The following is an 18,441-nucleotide window of genomic DNA, read 5'->3' on the forward strand; positions in this document are numbered from 1 at the left end:
TGGAGGTGGCTGAGATTTTCTGATCTCTTTTTGTTTGTTTGAAGAGAATTAAGAGGGTTGGATTGGAACAATGTAACTGGGGGCCCTTTGTGGCCCATAACCTCTGCTTCTAAGTAAAAAAAATCAACCCAAAGAAGATGGGCTGAGATTTTAAGGGTGTTTATGCATCTACAAGGTTTAAGAAACCATTTTTTGCCCTTAAAATTTGTAAAATTGAAAAAAAAGTCGACCTTGAAAGTTTCAAATAGTATCACAAAATGCTCAGTTCTGACATCCAGGTTTCTAAGCCTTTAAGTTGCCAACCAAGTCTACTTAGCAACAAATAAACCCACAGATGTTCCTTCAGGGTTGGCTTCATAAAATTTCATGGAACAAAGCTTCTATTTATAATCCACCCCACCTTTAATACAAATGTTTTAATACCAGGTGGATTTTATACATTATAGATCATGGAACTGTCCATGAAATCATACTCTCTAGAGACACGTATGTAAGGCATTTCAGGAAAAAAAATGGAATAAAGGAAGAGTACACTACAATTTTATTTGGGGGGGGTGATTTTAAAATGCATCGCAATTGCAATACATCGACAGAGATTGCAGAGGATACTGCAAGTTAGTCACTTATATTTCAGCTTAGTGTGTTAGGTAAATCCAGTCCACTAAATCAGTTTATAGTTCAGTGTATTGGAAACTGAAACATTTGGGTTAAACACCAGTAAGCATGCATGCTGTACAAACCTAGCTTTAAGTGCTTAGTTTTCTGGGAAAACATCCCCACGAATTAAATATTATTTTCAAATAAAAATAAAAATGATTAATTCATCAATCAAAGCAACTTGAAGGTGAATGAAAATTAGGCTTTAAAAAGCTACTAATATGGGCCCTTATAAAAAAAAGTGGAGATAGTGTGTGTGTGTGTGCCGTCTGAAGAACAGCATTCCCACCACAGGATTACTTTTTCTGGAGACGATGCATCCATCACTCATCCAAACAGAGGAAAAAATAAATTGAGATTTCACACTCGGATGCAAATGGACGCACGCTTTGTGGGCTTTAAAAACATACTGCTTTCCAACGTATAAGGCAAATACGTGGATGTCAAGAGATCAGAACCCTTAGCGATCAGTCGGCTGAAATGATGTCTGCCATTACTAGACGATAAAGAGATGGAACCATCGCAAACCGGAGAAGAACAAAGGCATCGCCAGTAGCGCCGTAAGAGGGTGCTGTCGATCGCGGAACAGGCCCTTTTAAGGCGGACGGAGCGAAGGCTCGAAGGATTCCGAGACCAGGCCCTATATAGGGCCGAGGGAGGCGACGACAGTTCCTCTCCAGGCTGCGCCGCGCTCCCTGTCGGAAGGTCCCGCCGTGCTCCAGGCTCGTCTCCCGCCGTCGATCAAAGTAAGCGGCCTCGTCCTCCGCCGCCAGCCAGGAATGGAAAAAAGCAGAATATTCTCTACAATTGCCAGAATGGAAACGGGCCGGAAAGCCTCGCCGATTCCTCCCCCCCCTCCGCGGGCGGCCCTGTGGCGCAGTGAAGACCGACCAGGAGGCCGGTGCCCGGGCCACGTGCTCCCGGGCGCCGGAATTACGAGCCGAGCGCCTCGGCCTGCGGCTCCTAGCAGCTCGCGGGGCTCGCTGTTGCCTAGGTCACCGGGACGGCCGATTCGCGTTAACGCACGCGCGGCCGCGAGGCGGTTTGGGCCTAGTCAGGCGGGCCGGCGCGCAGCCTGCGTCAGGCCTTGTCCCCGCCTGCCATGCTGGTGCATGGAGCCGCGGATTCGCGCCCAGATTAGCCTCCGCTCACCGGCTTGCTTTGCGATTATCCGCCTTTCTCGCCAGCCAGGGAGAAATCTCTGCGCCTTCCTCGAGTACCCCGCGCACACCCCGGGTGTTGCAAAAGGGCTGCTTTTTCTTTCCGTTCCTCGCGAGTTGCAAATAGGTTGACCCTCCGGCCTTACTTAGAGAGGCCGCTCTAATGCCCGAAACACCGATCTAGATTTTTTTTTATTTTTATTTTTATTATTTTCATTTTTGGTCTGCCGTCTGCGGCTGGTAGGGTTGCCGTTTTCGATAATGCCCGCGGAGATTTCAGCAGGGTTAGAAATAGGAGTCGAAAGAACAAAGGGAAAAACGGAGGTGGATCTCCGGTAACCTTGCAAAACGTATTGTGGTGTGCTTCCCTTTTGGAGCTTTGCTCTCTTTAAAACAGGCGAGATAATCCTGGCCATAAATCAAGTGTTTCTCAACCTTGACAATTTTAAGGCATGTGGACTTCAACTCCCAGAATTCCACAGCCAGCGTTGCTGGCTGTGGAATTCTGGGAGTTGAAGTCCACATGCCTTAAAATTGTCAAGGTTGAGAAACGCTGCCACAAATCCTTGTTCGAGGGTGGGGGAGGGGAATTTAGGGTGAAGGATGACAATGTGTTGGAAGGCAGTCAATCTAAATCTCGATTTAAGCTGGGCTGGTGTAATGGAATGTGTGGATGACCTTGGGGAAAGGGTAGAAGAGATGCTGCTTTGGAAACAATCAGACAAGAGAGGCAGGAACCCCCCCCCCCAGTAGTTTAATGGGCCTAGAAAGAAATTTAGGAAGGATGTGTCTTAGGATCAAGCAATTAAAAAGCAGCTGTGGGAAGTTTGTACTCTCAGACTTGCAGATTGTGTTAATATGGCTTTACAATAAAATGGAATTAAATCCCGTTGCCTGTCTGATTTACCTGGGAGGGCTGACAGCTTCTCTGGAACAGCTGAACTTCAGGTTTCTGGTATGTTCTGGATTTGTAAAGATGTTGTAACAGAACTAAAAATGCCGTGTTCTGCTATAGCACCATGCTCATTGCTAAAAGTAATTTTCTAGGGCCCTGGAGGAGATGGGAGAATAACTAGGGTTATGTTTTGTGCTGGAGAGGGCTGTTGCCACTTAGTAGTAAGAGTCACTTTTTTATGTCTAAAGAGGAAGAGGAAGGCATGCCATTTGCCCTCTGCATGCACATTCATATTTTCAGTAACCTGTGGCTTGATTGGTTCAGCTTGAGCTGAAATAACAAGCCTATCTTAGTTTCAGCCCTCCATCTTTAAAGAGGGGCAATGCTAGAGGTCTGTCTTGCAAAGTAGTTGGCTATTACAATCCACAATATGAGATGCAACTTTAATATTGTGTAGAGATATGTGAGTATTAGAAAGGATGTGAACTCTTGTTTTCCAGATGCCTGAAGAAATCCAGCATGGTGAAGAGGATGTGGAAACCTTTGCCTTTCAGGCAGAGATTGCCCAGCTAATGTCCCTGATCATCAATACTTTCTACTCCAACAAGGAAATCTTCATGCGGGAGATAATTTCCAATGCCTCTGATGTAAGTATAGAGACTTGGAGCTCTGGGGCAGAGGAAAAGTAGAAGGCGAGTGCAGGAAAATTGGTAATACTTGGAGTGGACTGAGTAAAACTAACATTTAAATCACATCTCCTTGTAGTCCTTTGCCCTGACGTCTCAAAGGGATAGGAGGTAAATCCAACCCATGCAGAAGACACCAGGTTGGGGAAAAATATGACAAGTGATCTGGACAACATCATAATATGAAACCCAACTATAATAGCACGATGTGTTGTTCTGAGTATTGGACGTCAAAACAGTGTTTTAAATATGATCAGTGAAATTGATTAAAGAACATTATTTCAGATTTAAGAAGTAACTCTAACTCTTTAAGGCATGTTCTATTTAAATCCTAGCCTAATAGGCATTGGTGAAGAAGTTACATGTAAACAAATGATGGATTTGCTAAGGAAGGGCTCGGGGTTCTGGTCCTCAGCTGGGCTCAGCTTAATGACCAAGAAAGTGTTAGAAGGGAAAGTAGAATTCCCTGTGGCTCCCCTGCCAGTAGGTTAGTAATTCTTTTGAGTTCTTTTGCATGGCTACTTCGTAGGCTTGTATACTTTTTTCTAAAAGCACACTATATGCTTTTGCTTTGATAATACTGGAAAAGTAGGTACAATAATTGCAAAAATTGTTCAGTGTGTTATTTTTAATAACAGGAAATCGAGCTCTAATGTTCCATCCTTTGTAATATGAAGGCATAAGGAAGCATGGTGGCCTTAGTATAATGGAAGAGAAACCAGTTGTGTTGCTGAATGTCTGCCACTGGGCATAAAATCAAATCTAAGTAGATCACACAAACGGTCCATCTGTCTCTGTGTTCTGTTCCTATTAGTAGCCAGCCACACGCCTGAGAATCCCACAAGGCTTGTTACGATTTTAGTCCTCCCTGATTTATCTCAGGTTCTATAACTTCAGGATCAATGCCCCATCTGTTCTCTGAAAGTCTTGAATGTAGTTTCTGGAATGCTTCTAAAGCTTGCTATGGAATTGCAATGTTGACTATATTAAATGCAGGAAGAGCAGTAATACTAATAATCCTATTTTAATTGAATCAGCATAATTTTACCTTGGCTATTTTCATTAAATCAACATAATTTTACCTTGACTGTAACCACTTATCTGTTCTAGCCCTCCCTATTGTTTGAAATATGGTTTCCAGTTCTCAATGTAAAATCAAGCCCATTAGGGACATTTCTCGTTTATGGTTTACAGGTAGCTGTGAATCAGTTGCCCTCTCTGCCATGTTCTGTAAATGTGAACAGGGCTTTAATGAGTGATAATTACTGGTGAACCCTAGTGAATTCCTTTAAGCCAAGATCATCACTTCATTTTATGGTTGCAGATTTCACAGTTTCATGTCCTTGCATGTTCTTTGTTTGACACTTACTTAGTTCCTCTAATTCATTGTACGGTATGAGAGGAGGATGAGGCGTTTGCCGTGTCTGATTTTTTTTAATTCAAAGATATATTTTTTAAAGCAAAATATATCTTTAAATCATTTGATTAAATTATGAAGTACAGGAGAATATCGGCCTTAGTTTGAAGAAAGCAATAATATGGTATCCCTCTTTGTTTCTAGGAGCTAATAAAGCAGAGCTAGATTATGATCATACATTCAGTGACTGAGTGCCACTGAATTCAAAGGGATGCCCTTTTGAATGGGTATTACAATTGTATTAAGAAATATGTCTTTTTCTCACTGGTAAGTTTCTCTAGAGCAGACATGTTAAACACAAGGCCCGGGGGCCGAATTCAGCCCGCAAAGTGGTTTCATGTGGCCCGCAAAGCCATCCTGGAAACAATGAGGGAACGGCCCCTGCTGCCTTGGCCCTGGCCCAGGCCGGCCAGGAGCCAATGTACAATTTTGCGGTGGCCATCTATGCTGAAACGCATTCAGTCTTAGCTCCACAAGGCCGCCTGGAAACAGCGAGAAACCAGACCCTGCCGTGTCGGCCCCACCCCCTGGGTGCATGCTGGGGAGATGTCACTCTTTGTGAGGAATGAAGAAATGGACCATGCCTTGGCACTTGCCCCGGTCCCACCCCCTTCTGCCAGAGACCCTCAGATCTGTCCCACTCTTGCCCAGGCCCCCACAGGCACCCTTGATGTGAATGATGTAGAGCTGGCTATGCCCACCCTGTAGGCCACACCCACTCCATCCAAGCTCACCCGGCCCCCCAAGGGCAACAGCAATGCTGATGCGGCCCTCAATGAAATTGAATTTGACACCTCTGCTCTAGAGTAAGTATATGAATCCTTGTGCTGTTCACAAGAGACATATGCTTTGGAATAGGTTTGTTTTTCTATCCTTTTAAGGTTTAAAGCTGAAATCTTGTTTCCTGAAGTTCCTTTCTTTAAAATTAGAGGTAACATCCTTGAATTATAGTTAAAGTTTCACAAAACATACATTTTATAACCTAGGCTTTGGACAAGATCCGCTATGAGAGTCTAACAGATCCCTCCAAACTGGAAAGTGGCAAAGAGCTGAAAATAGATATCATCCCCAATCCTCATGACCGTACCCTTACACTGGTGGACACTGGCATTGGGATGACAAAGGCAGATCTTGTCAACAATCTGGGCACCATTGCCAAGTCTGGTACAAAAGCCTTCATGGAAGCATTGCAGGTGAGTGGTTTCAATCCAGACTTTTGGTAATGCTTAGGGCCTTCACTAGGCTATAAGGTTATGATATTAAAATATTCTCATAGTGTGGTCATTTTGTCATAAATACGTATATCCTCAAAATTGGTAATTACCTGAATTTCTTCGTTGGTGGACTATGTATAGGATGTACTGTATCGTATGCTATAATATGACATACTATATTATAAACTGTCATGTATTATTTATCCTTATTATTATCTTCCTTACTCTCCCATTTTATTGGGATGATGATGATGATGATGATTCTGTACACGAAGTGCCTCTGTACCAGAGACAAATTCCTTGTGTGTCTAATCCCACTTGGCCAAATAAAGTTCAGTTCAATTCCACTGACTAAGTGTAGAAAGGGATTTGCTAAAAGAGACAAAATTGTCAAGAATAATATTTCAGAGCTTCGTGTCTAAAGGGTAGTGGCAAAACTAGCAGGGGCATTAAAATAGGAGTCTGAGTAATTAACAAAAAAGAGGCTAAAACTTCACATTTAACATGCTAAATTGATTTGATTAGTGAAGCTAATTCACCTTAAGCAAACTAGCACTATGGACATGATTTATGCTACAGGAAAAGGGTTCTTGGATCGCTTTGGCTGTTTGACATACTGCTTGGCTTGTCCGTATTTTAAAACCCTATCAAAACATTTCCAGGACAAGAAATTTGCTTTAAAAATAAATAAGCAAAGCATGGCTGTGCCTTCAGGCCTGAGGATCTAAGGGTGACATGGAGTCTGAAATAATTATGGGAATGTCAGCCACCCAGAGTCAAATATGCAAGGAGGATGGCTATGCAAATTGAATAAATAAAATCAAACATTACAGGATATGGAATCCTATGTCCAAGATGTGTTTTCACACTATTGGCACAGAATGTAGAATTCTCAAGATGTATGTCAGAGTTATATCCAATTCTTACTTGGAGATGCCAAATTTAGCATAAGATGTAGCTGAACTGAATTTCCTATGATAAAACATGCTTTTGTGGCTATGTCAAAACCTGTGTTTGTACTCTGGTGTGGTATATAAGTTACTGTTGCCTTTTGTAAATGTTAACATCTCTTTCTCTAGGCTGGTGCAGACATCTCCATGATTGGGCAGTTTGGTGTGGGGTTTTACTCTGCTTACCTTGTGGCTGAGAAAGTTGTGGTCATCTCCAAGCACAATGATGATGAGCAATATGCTTGGGAGTCATCTGCAGGAGGCTCCTTCACTGTTCGGATTGATCATGGTATGTTGTGATCTTTGCTTTTGGAAAACATTTGCCACCTAAAGAGTGATAGGAGAGGAGGGAGAAAGAGGTTGAACCAGGGTTTTCAGTTGCTTTGAAGTAGCAGGAAGATTATGACAGCCCGGTTCATGACTAAGGGACATTGCTGCAGCATTCATTCTGGTTCCAGGACCCCTAAGTAACAGTGATGGGGTGGTCAACATGGGATATTTTTAATATTTTAAAAATGAATTGGTCTACATTTTTATTGTCCTTAAGTCAAGCTCAATGCATAAAGTAATATTCATGATTCCGTATCACTTATTAAATAGGTATACCTGAAATGAAGCTACAGTTTTTTACTGTATCTTATTAGATATGATGCAGTTACACAGTGACTTACTATTAACATTGTGGGACATACCTCTAACTGAAATCTTCATATGCCCCTTCATTGGGTACCTTTATTCCTCGTTTTTCATTTCCATTTCCATTGTTAATTACTTTTTTGCACCAGTATTTTTTTTCCCCTAGGCAATATTGTGCTTTTCAAAAGGATTTCTTTTAGAATACAGACTATATTTCTAGAAAATAATACTTTGCATTTTGTGTATTTGGCAGGGGTAGACCTTTGGGGCAAGTAAATGATGCAGTTTTGATCCAATTGGTGAGATAGAGTTAAAAAAAATGTTTAAAGCAAATGTACAAAGCTTTTGTATGTGCAGCAAGTATCAACTGAGACAATAACTACTTCAGATCACTATAGCTTTCTTTTCAAGAACTGTGGAACAACGTTGCCCTAATGTTTATCCAAGCTTAATATTCCGGGTTAGGTAAACTACTCTAAAAGAGCCAATTTGGCTATTTAGCATATAAGAACAATTTGAATTCTGCATTCAAAAGGATGCAGATCTATTTTTATTTATCATTCTGATTTGAATATATGCCTAATGCTGAAATTGATTGGTGATGTTCTGTCTTTAGAAAATTATAGTGGGAATAACTATGCGAGTTGTCTATAAAAACAAAACACGAGTTCCTAGAGCAAAAAAACCCCCTGCTTTTGTAGGATTCATACGTATGGAATTTTACATGTGTGCACATTCACTTAAAAATATTTCCAGTTACAAAACCTGGGAACTTATTTATTTTTCTTTTTTTAAAAAAGTAATCAACACAATTCAAGTTTTATTCTGTCCTCTCGAAATTACCATGTACAATTCTGGCCATTCCCTGACATTTCTCCTGTATTTGTTGGAAATTGTAATGTTGGCTTTTAATAGAACCACTTCCATTTTTAAGTTCCAGCCTGGATTGCTCAGTTTATATTCAGAATAAATAGCACAGCTCAGTGCAGTATCTGATCCTGTAAAATGGCTCTCTTTACCTCTTCTAGGTGAACCCATTGGCCGAGGCACCAAAGTGATCTTGTACCTAAAGGAGGATCAGACAGAGTATCTGGAGGAACGCCGTATCAAGGAAGTTGTGAAGAAGCACTCACAGTTCATCGGATACCCCATCACCCTCTACGTATGTATTGGAGAGCAACAGGTCTGATAATAAATATCCTTGCTGCTTTTAGCTCTTTGCTCTAGCCAATTTCGCATCCATACTGCTGAAGAGTACTTCCTGATCACTCCCAAGCTTGAGGATCTCTTTTTTCCTGTGCTAGCATTCGGGTTTCACCACATTCCCAAAATATGCTTTGTAAGAAGAACATTGACTAATCTTGAGGAGGAAGATCAGAGTGGTGAAAGGTCTTTCAACCAAGTTTTTTGAAAAATGGTTGAGTTTTGCCTGGAAAAAAAGAGAAAAGAAGAAAAGAGGTAATGGCCTTCAGATATATGAAGGGCTATCATGCACATAGAGCAAGCAGATTTATTCACTCTTTTTCTAAAAACAAGTGGAAACAATGGGTGAGAATTGTAGGGCTTTGGCTAAAGTTTGAAGAGACATCCTAATGCTGATGCAAAGAGCTACAAGTAGTCCTTGACTTATAATCATTTGATCTGCTCTTAGCTTGCCTTCTTCCAATCAGCAAATTCATTCAGACAAGCACAGGATATGTTTTTTGAGCTTGGATAGGTTTAACTTGATATCTTGTGGGTAAATGTGACACTTCCAGATTTACTCAAACATGGGCAATGCTATAACAAACCTGATGAAATCAAAATGGTGGCATATACACAATGATGTCATCATGCACGTGTCGTCATCCCATACTACACGATACATGTTCATACATATTGTTCCAGAGCATGTTGCATTATCTTGTAATATAGAATACTTTTGCCTGTGGTAAAGTCTTTTATTATAATTAATACACCATAAATTTATATGTAATCCATTCCCTATTGTTCTGAAAGGTTACAGTAGAAATGTATTAAAAACTGCTTGGGTTCAATAGCAAAAAAGGGCAAAATGAAAGTGTGCTACTTCATGAAATTACAGACGGGTATTATGTTCAAGGGCTCCAAAACATTTCTTCGCTTTGAATCCAAAGTTGAAAACTTAACACACATGCACACTTCAAAACCTGCAGCATAAATCCTCAAAGAAGTGTTAGCAAACAAGTAAGCTTGAAGTTCCTGGATAGTCCTAAGGAAAGGATGTGTCTCTCTTTCTGAGTGCTTGCAGAAGACTTGATGTGAGGGATGCTATATCTTGTCCCCCACTTAATATGCCCCTCTCTTACTTATTCAGCAGACCTTAATAACACCTGTCCTTGTCTTTGTAGCTGGAAAAGGAGCGTGACAAGGAGATCAGTGACGATGAGGCGGAAGAGGAGGAGGAGGAGAAGAAGAAAACTGAGAAGGAGGAGGAACAAGAAGCCCCCAAAGATGAAGAGAAGCCCAAGATTGAGGATGTGGGTTCAGATGAGGAGGAGGAGGAAAGTGGCAAGAGCAAAAAGAAGACCAAGAAGGTCAAAGAGAAGTATATTGATCAGGAGGAGCTGAACAAGACCAAGCCCATCTGGACCCGCAACCCTGATGACATCACGCAGGAGGAATATGGCGAGTTCTACAAGAGCCTCACTAATGACTGGGAAGACCACTTGGCGGTCAAGGTGAGTGACTCAGGTGACGAGAGGCGAACTGTTCCTGGATGTCTGAGCACAAGATCTTTCCCAGTCAGCAGAGATGTCCAAATGGCAGCTGTTGGGCTTCTTTAGAACTGGCCGTGCTTAATGTTACTGTTTACAGCTGTCTGGTAGAGCCCTGAAACTTGACAGGTTGTCTTGTTTGTTACAGAATGTCTTTCACAATTTTCCATTAACGCAGCTCTCACAGATATACAACTTTCAGCTTCTCTCTTGTTCCATCTGCTTTCTCTTACTGTTGCAGCTGAGAGAATATTTCAAGGTGTTCCTTACTGTTGACTAAGTGTTCCGTGATGAGAGTGTTAACGGCAGCTCACCCTGTGAAGGAAAAACTTTGTTTTTTCCCTCAGTGCTTCTTCTGTTAATACCTGGCATGAAAAATAAACAGTAAATGTAAAACCCTGCTCGAAATTGGGTGAATGGAAATAATGGGAACTGCAGCACCGGTACATTATTGTACCTCATGTCGGTTTTTCCGTAATGTGATATTTAGTATGCTTCAAGTCAAGGGTCGTGGGCGGAGGAGAGAATGAGACTTCCTCTCTCTTTTACTTGCTTTTTTGCCCTGTTAAGGTCAAATTTAGAAGATAATATTGAAAATGAGATCTTGTCTCTGGTGGTTGCTTCTCATATCAGAACAAGATTCTGTCATCTTCTGTCCTTCAGGAAGAGTTGGAAGTGGGCAAGAAGAGCTTCTTGATATTAATGATAGAGGCTGCTCTCCTGCTTCCATATTTTTAAGCAGATGAGAAGAAATTCTGGCTTTTCTGCTAGTGCACAAGGATTTTTTTTTCCTGACCCAAGTTTGTGTCAGAACTCCTAATTTCTTCTCATTTCAGGAGATTTTGCCACAAATATCTTTCCAGCTTAGGGCCAAGGCCACAGAATGCAGCAGTTGAAGTAATTTCTCAGTTTGCCGGTTTCCATTTAGCTTTGGGTAATTCAAGGTTCTGGTTCTTTAAAACCCTACATGGCTCAGGACCTGATTATCTGTGGAATTATTTTCTCCTACGTTTCTGCCATCTGCAAGATCTGGGGAGGGCACCCTTCAAGTCTCTTCATATTGCCCTAATTGGGGGCTGCAAGGGCATGCTGTTTCTAGTGGTGCCCCTCTCTCTTTTGGAAGGGTGCACAGCCCAAGGTTAAGTCGGCAGAAGCCCTGCTGGCATCCAGGAAAAAGCCACCAAGAGGTGGCTGTTCTAGAAAGCCTTTGGCAAATGGTGGTGGTAATGGTCAAAATCATGTTGCCAAAATCATGTTGCCTCTAGTGTGTCGATGGATAGGACAGTCCGCTGTTGTTAGTGGTAATGAGTTTTGCTGTGTTTCCTTTGTTCTCTATGTTTTATTTTTGTGTTATTAGTAAGCAGTTAATAGTAAGTATTAGTAATTTTTGGAACCGCAGCAAATACATTGCAGAAAGGGAAGAAGAAATGTTCTTTAAGGCCAGGGATGGCGTGTTTCTAAGTGGATGTCTGTCAGTTGGAAGTCAGGTCAGGTGCTCACAGGCTCCTCCGTTCTTCCCAATCTTCCCAGCATTTCTCTGTGGAGGGGCAGTTGGAATTCCGGGCACTCCTCTTCATCCCCCGTCGGGCCCCATTTGACCTTTTTGAGAACAAGAAGAAAAAGAACAACATCAAGCTCTACGTCAGGAGGGTCTTTATCATGGACAGCTGTGATGAACTCATCCCAGAATACTTGAGTAAGTCCTGCAGCCTTCCTTTTTTTTTTAGCTAGAATGACAAGTTGTTTAATTAGCCTTTGGCTGACTCATCTGCATTGACAATCACCCTTTCCCCACATCATCCATACATAATTCAGCCACCCACTATTCCAGTCAGAACGCTTTTAGTACTGGTTTTGGCAACAGACAATGACAGCGATCAGGCTCCAAATCATTATCTTGGGAATACTCAATTTATGACCACAATTGAGCTCAAAATTTCTGTTGCTAAGCGAGACGGCTGTTAAGTGACCATTTTTCACACTTGACGACTGTTGTAGCATCCCGTAGTAGGCGATCAAAATTCAGACGCTTGGCAATTGACTCACATTTGTGAAGGTTGCAGTGTCTCGGGGACATGTGGTTACCTTTTGTGGTACCTTCTGGCAAGCAAAGTCAATGGGGAAACCAGATTCACTTAACAACCGCGTTACTAACTTAACAACTGCAGTCATTCCCGTAACAACTGTGGCAAGAAAGATTGTAACATGGGGCAAAACTAAAACAGAAATTTTGGACTCAATTATGGTTGTAAGTCAAGGACTACCTGTACTGTACAAGGTTGGTGGAGTTACAGTAGGCCATGTTTGACCTGTGGGACCATCTTTGCTCTGTAGCCGAGGCCATTTTACCTAATAGTGATAGTTCATCCAAAGACTGGGTTTAGCCATGCCAGTGTCCTACTATTGAACTGCAGTCCCTTCTTTTGCCAGCCCAGCGTTCTCTATGTTGTGTCATGTTTTCTTCTGATAAGAGCTGACAAGAGCTGATTAGTTGAAGGGAGACAAAAAGGAGATAGGCTTCCTTTGCACATTCCTGTTTATCCACTATTCCTTCCACAAATTTGAAGCATGTATCCCTGAGTTCCTTTTGTTTAAAAACATGTTTAGTGGGATGGAGTAGATGAATTGTCCGGCCTAACCTCTTTCCCAGTATCCATCTCGGTGCAACAAATAGCATAAAGAGCTTTGCCCTACCATCAATCTTAAGTCATCTTGGCCAGTGCAAAGGAACTGGGAGTTATTTAGAACAATTGGAACGCATTGCATGGCTTCCTCTGTAGGAAATGTTTTGGGAAGAAATAAGTGCAGGTGCTCCAAACTAGAGAATGAAACCTGACAATAAATCCAGGTAGAACAGAGTGAAATTCCTTTGTAAATTTCTATAGCACATCATTGTTGGATGGGAAAGAGTTCTTCACTTCTATGCATAATTTCAATCAGACATGCAATATGAACAAAATACACTTTAGGACAGTGTTTCTCAACCTTTTTAATGCCGTGACCCCAACCGGTCGTAAGTCGAGGACTAAACCGGTCGTAAGTTGAGGACTAAACCGGTCGTAAGTCGAGGACTAAACCGGTCGTAAGTCGAGGACTACCCAACCGGTCGTAAGTCGAGGATTTTCCCTGCCCGGGAGCACCGTGCATGCATGGTTCCGCCCCCTGCGCCGGCCGAGGCGTAGCTGGCAAGTGGCAGAGACGGAGCAGGCCGACCACCAGCTGGCCCAGCCCAAGGGAGGTAAGGCACCCGCCAGAAAAGGGGAAAAAATGGCGGACAAAAAAAATGGCGGACAGCCTTGCTTGGTGACCCCCGTGAAATGGTCGATCGACCCCAAATGGGGTCCCGACCCACAGGTTGAGAACCACTGCTTTAGGAGGAGAGAGGATAAATATGCGTGGTATTTATACACATTTGTTTTTCATCCTCAAATCACTGTAGGAGTTTAAAAAACGTTCATCAGTCTGTTCTTATCCAGATTACATCACCGCCGCAGCTGTTTCCCCACCCCCCCTGATTTTGTTTATTTCTCTCACAAACACAGATTTTATTCGAGGTGTAGTGGATTCTGAAGATCTGCCCTTGAACATCTCTCGCGAAATGTTACAGCAAAGCAAGATCCTCAAAGTGATCCGCAAGAACATTGTCAAGAAATGTCTGGAACTTTTTGCAGAGCTGGCTGAAGACAAAGAGAATTATAAAAAATTCTATGAGGCCTTTTCCAAAAATCTGAAGGTGAGAGAGTTCTGCCACCATCCATTTTGGTAGCACAGCCATTCAAACTATTTTTTTAGTTTGTTTCCTAGCTTAACTATTTATTTTAGCTATGCTATCTGTGAAACCAGTACTGCACTGCTAAGCTATTTAGGTAGGTATATCGGTTTAAAAAAATCCTTTTGTTTCTTAACAAAAAAGAAAAGGATTTATAATCGTTTCCCGCTACCGTTTTTGGTTTATTTCCATATTTAAATGAAAATGTTGATCATATGTACGGGATCGGGATTCGTCCTTTTAGTTTAGATTGCCCGGTTGCAATAGAGGTGGAGAGCCTGCATAAACCCTGATATATAAATAAATAAAAACTCCTCTCACCTTCAGCTGGGCATCCATGAAGATTCTGCCAACAGGAAACGTCTGTCGGAGCTCTTACGCTATCACACTTCTCATTCTGGAGATGAGATGAACTCCCTAACGGAGTACGTGTCCCGAATGAAGGAGAACCAGAAGAACATTTATTACATCACAGGTGAGTGACAGTTCATTGGCCCAGACCAAGGGTAGGCAACCTTGGCTCTTTTATGACTCGTGGACTTCAACTCCCAGAATTCCTGAGCCAGCATGGCTGGCTCAGGAATTCTGGGAGTTGAAGTCCACGAGTCATAAAAGAGCCAAGGTTGCCTACCCCTGGCCCAGACTGAACATATGTCAGGAATGCTGTTTGCCCTGAACAGCCATCTTCTTGGCCTTGATCTTAGCTTCAAGACTTAAATTGAATTTTCTAGGTTCTTTGGAAGCCTGTAATACCATCTGTACTGCTTTTCTAGATCTTTTTAAGTGGTGTGGGATGGCTGGGCTCATTCTCTTAAACTTCAGGATTGCAAAGACCTGACCTGAAAATCTCTTAAGCAGTTTTAATTTAAATGTTTTAAGGGAGTAGAAGGCCTTTGAGAAAGGCTTGTGAATATTCATATTTTCATCCTCCTACAAATTCTGTGTGCCGTATTCAAAGTTTCAAAACCACCTACTTTTTCAATGCGTCGTTAAAAATGGTGACTCACTACCAGAATCTCCTTAAATTATGTTATGTAATACATACAGATGAAAATCTGCAAAATTAACACACATAATAGAAAATGAAATTTGCATTCCCCAAAGCCTGGAGGTTTCTGCAGTTGGTTTACTTTGTGTTGAAATACTGGCTTCACACAGTTTTAACAGTGGATATAAAACTGTCTTTTTTTAGTGCATTGCTTAAAGTTACAAAAGCCTTTTAAACTTTTAAAGCACCCAGTTTTATTATGAGTTATTGATTCTTTGGGTATTTTAAATAAATATTGCAGAAATATAAATAAGAAAATAGAAAATAGAAAAGTAAATGAAAGAAGGAAAAGTGGCATTGCTTCCTGGTACCACCAGCTTTGGAAATGCGAAAAGATTTGGGGCTTTTTAATAACCAGCATATTGAGAGAATCAACACACATTGGAATACATTTGAAGATTAGGATAATTAAAAGTATATGCTTTGAATCCTCTTTGAGGGGAAGGCTTGCCCATTCTCAAAAGTTTTCCAGTAAGTGTGGTAACTTGGACTGTACTTTTACCAAATTTAATAGTTTTGCTAACTAGATAGATGACTAATAATTACAAGTAAACATCTTAAATCTTGGCATCCTGAGGCATCAACAAAGTGTCTTTCAGTGAGATCAAGGGCAAGGCCACTTATAGCGTGCCCCTTTATGGGAGTTAATATCTAAGAGGGAACTGTGCTGTGATATTATTGGAGGTCCAAGCGTGTAACTGGAGATTTACCACTCCCACCTCTCTGGTACTGCAGGGGAGAGCAAAGAACAAGTGGCCAACTCTGCCTTTGTGGAACGTGTGAGGAAGCGTGGTTTTGAGGTGATATACATGACGGAGCCCATTGATGAGTATAGTGTTCAACAACTGAAGGAGTTTGATGGAAAGACATTAGTATCGGTCACCAAGGAAGGCCTGGAACTGCCAGAAGATGAAGATGAAAAGAAAAAGATGGAAGAGAACAAATCCAAATTTGAGAATCTTTGCAAATTAATGAAAGAAATCCTGGAGAAGAAGGTTGAAAAGGTGAGATGCTTATGTTGTTGTCGCTCTTTAACTCTGTTGATGTCATTATGGCTGTTGGGAGCATACCTGTGCCCCCACCGTTGTTGAAGTGCCATGACTACATTTGGCTTATCTTTCTAGGTGACAGTTTCAAACCGGCTAGTCTCTTCTCCCTGTTGTATTGTCACCAGCACCTATGGCTGGACAGCCAACATGGAACGTATCATGAAGGCCCAGGCTTTACGAGATAACTCTACAATGGGCTACATGATGGCCAAGAAGCATCTGGAGATAAACCCTGATCACCCCATTGTAGAGACTTTACGTCAAAAGGCTGAGGCAGACAAAAATGACAAGGCTGTCAAGGATCTAGTGGTACTTCTCTTTGAGACCGCATTACTTTCTTCGGGTTTCTCCTTGGAGGATCCACAGACCCACTCTAATCGAATCTATAGAATGATCAAGCTGGGATTAGGTGAGTTGCTAAAATCTTATCAGGAATTTGATACTTTTATTACCTAAAGAGGGAAAACTTGGCAAGTGACTGCTTCACAATATTAGTATTTTGCCCTGATGTTTTCACCTGGGATGAAAACATCAAGGTCAAATACTAGTGGATATTTGGCAATATAAATAGTGGATATTTGGGCTCAGCGAAGACATGCCTTTTTGATTTGGGTAAGAGTATTCCTGGAAATCTTCCCGTAAATTTGTATTAAACCTTTTAACAAGAAGAAATTTGTCCTGAGAGGGTAAAGAAAACTACACAGGGTGCTCCACATAACACTGCAGTCTCTCCCATTGGCTGGCCTATGGGTAAAGACATGAAGCACTGCTTGAAATCAGATACCAAGCTGTGAAGCACCAAGAAAATATAGCCATGATGCAAACTGGAAGTTTGAAAGACCAGATACTCACATACTCATTGAGTGCTCTGCCTCAGATTCATTACATTGCTCTACATAAAAAAAACACTTACCTACAATATGGAGAATACATTTGCCCGCCTTCATGCTTAAATTGTAGAACAAACTCTGAGGCTAAATGTGATTTACTCACCCCTCTTAACATTTAAGTTATAACCATAAAGATATTCACAGTGGGCTTTAGAATTTTAGTATATTTGTAAACCTTTAGTCATACTAAGGTCATGGATGGGTAGCATTATCAGCCAAGGATTAAACAATAGTTTGGCTTTACTGAATACTTTCCCCCTAGGAATTGATGAAGAAGAAGTTGCTGTTGAAGAATCCACTTCTACTGTATCTGAAGAGATCCCTCCCCTGGAAGGAGAGGAGGATGCATCACGCATGGAGGAGGTTGATTAAAGAGGAGGAGCTGATCTTCCCTCTTTCCTGCCTCCCCCCCCCCCCTCGTTCCCTGTGCCATCACCTTGCTCAGGAAGCCTGGCAGTGCTAACTGCACCCTCAAGATGGTCTCTGTGTCTTTTATAAATGTGGTAACTAATGTGGCAGGCAGCCTCCCACATTTATTTGGTCTGTCTGCTTGTTCAAACATGCTGCTTTAGGGGGGAAAGGGTCAGTCTAATTGTTCGAAGGTTTTTGCTCTCCTGTCCATGAAGATTTTGTTCTAGTTTTAGCTTGACCACCAAACATCCATCCCGCAGTAGCTGAAGTAAACACCCAGAGAATGTCCTTCCCACTAATATAGCAGTGAGACTCCCACCCACCCCCAATCTCTCGCTGCTCGTTGTTGTCTCGAGAAAGCAGGGACTTACAATTTGTTCACTGGTATTTGGTTTTGTTCTACTGGAATTAAAATAAAGAAGATTATGGTTTACAATGAAATGAGGTTGTTGATTTCATCATTATTACGGTTGGTCACATAATAAAGCCAGATATTTAGGCTGGGTTTGGCCTTGTTATCAAGGAACTAGGAGTGGCAGATGTTTGATGGTGTTAAAGGTATTGTTGCAGGATGTAAACTGTTCCAAATAAAGATGCCTTTTGCATTTGATTGATGGTGATTTGTTAAAGCTGATGGCGTTCCAAGTGGTGCTCCAGATGCTTTGTGATTTCACCCAAGACATCTATTACTATTGGTACAATCTTTGCTTTCTTTTGCCACAGTCATGCTGCTTCTATTTTCAGGTCTTTGTTACGATTTTCTCCAGTTCTTTCTCATGTATTCTGCTGTCTCCAGGTCAGTGTCCACAATTACCACTCCAATGTCCACTATCAAGACTTTTGTGTCTTTCCTTATCAAAAGTTGTTAAGTCTTGGGTGTTGTGTGGCAGATGCTTGTCTGCTTGAATTCTAAAGCCCCAGAGC

At 41.7% G+C, this 18,441-nt stretch overlaps 1 protein-coding gene across 1 annotated transcript; it reads left to right on the forward strand.

Moving 5' to 3' along the window:
• The first annotated feature begins 1,306 nt into the window (after positions 1-1,306).
• HSP90AB1 (heat shock protein 90 alpha family class B member 1) lies at positions 1,307-17,958 on the forward strand. The gene is made up of 12 exons (XM_015825309.1): positions 1,307-1,403; positions 3,213-3,359; positions 5,802-6,008; positions 7,109-7,268; positions 8,644-8,777; positions 9,985-10,314; positions 11,881-12,046; positions 13,893-14,083; positions 14,447-14,594; positions 15,903-16,171; positions 16,292-16,625; positions 17,369-17,958. Exons 2-12 carry the CDS (start codon positions 3,213-3,215, stop codon positions 17,476-17,478), a joined length of 2,196 nt encoding a protein of 731 aa, XP_015680795.1. The 5' UTR covers positions 1,307-1,403; the 3' UTR covers positions 17,479-17,958.
• The last annotated feature ends 483 nt before the right edge of the window (positions 17,959-18,441 follow it).

This window comes from Protobothrops mucrosquamatus, unplaced genomic scaffold (genome assembly GCF_001527695.2).
Source record: "Protobothrops mucrosquamatus isolate PMUCROS unplaced genomic scaffold, P.Mucros_1.0 scaffold2590, whole genome shotgun sequence".
Classification (NCBI taxonomy): domain Eukaryota; kingdom Metazoa; phylum Chordata; class Lepidosauria; order Squamata; family Viperidae; genus Protobothrops; species Protobothrops mucrosquamatus.

Coding starts and splice junctions, on each gene's coding strand:
- HSP90AB1 (XM_015825309.1), top strand. CDS start 3,213: ATGCCTGAAGAAATCCAGCATGGTGAAGAGGATGTGGAAACCTTTGCC. Junction 14,595..15,902: donor GAACATTTATTACATCACAG/GTGAGTGACAGT, acceptor CTGGTACTGCAG/GGGAGAGCAAAGAACAAGTG. Junction 16,172..16,291: donor TGGAGAAGAAGGTTGAAAAG/GTGAGATGCTTA, acceptor TTATCTTTCTAG/GTGACAGTTTCAAACCGGCT.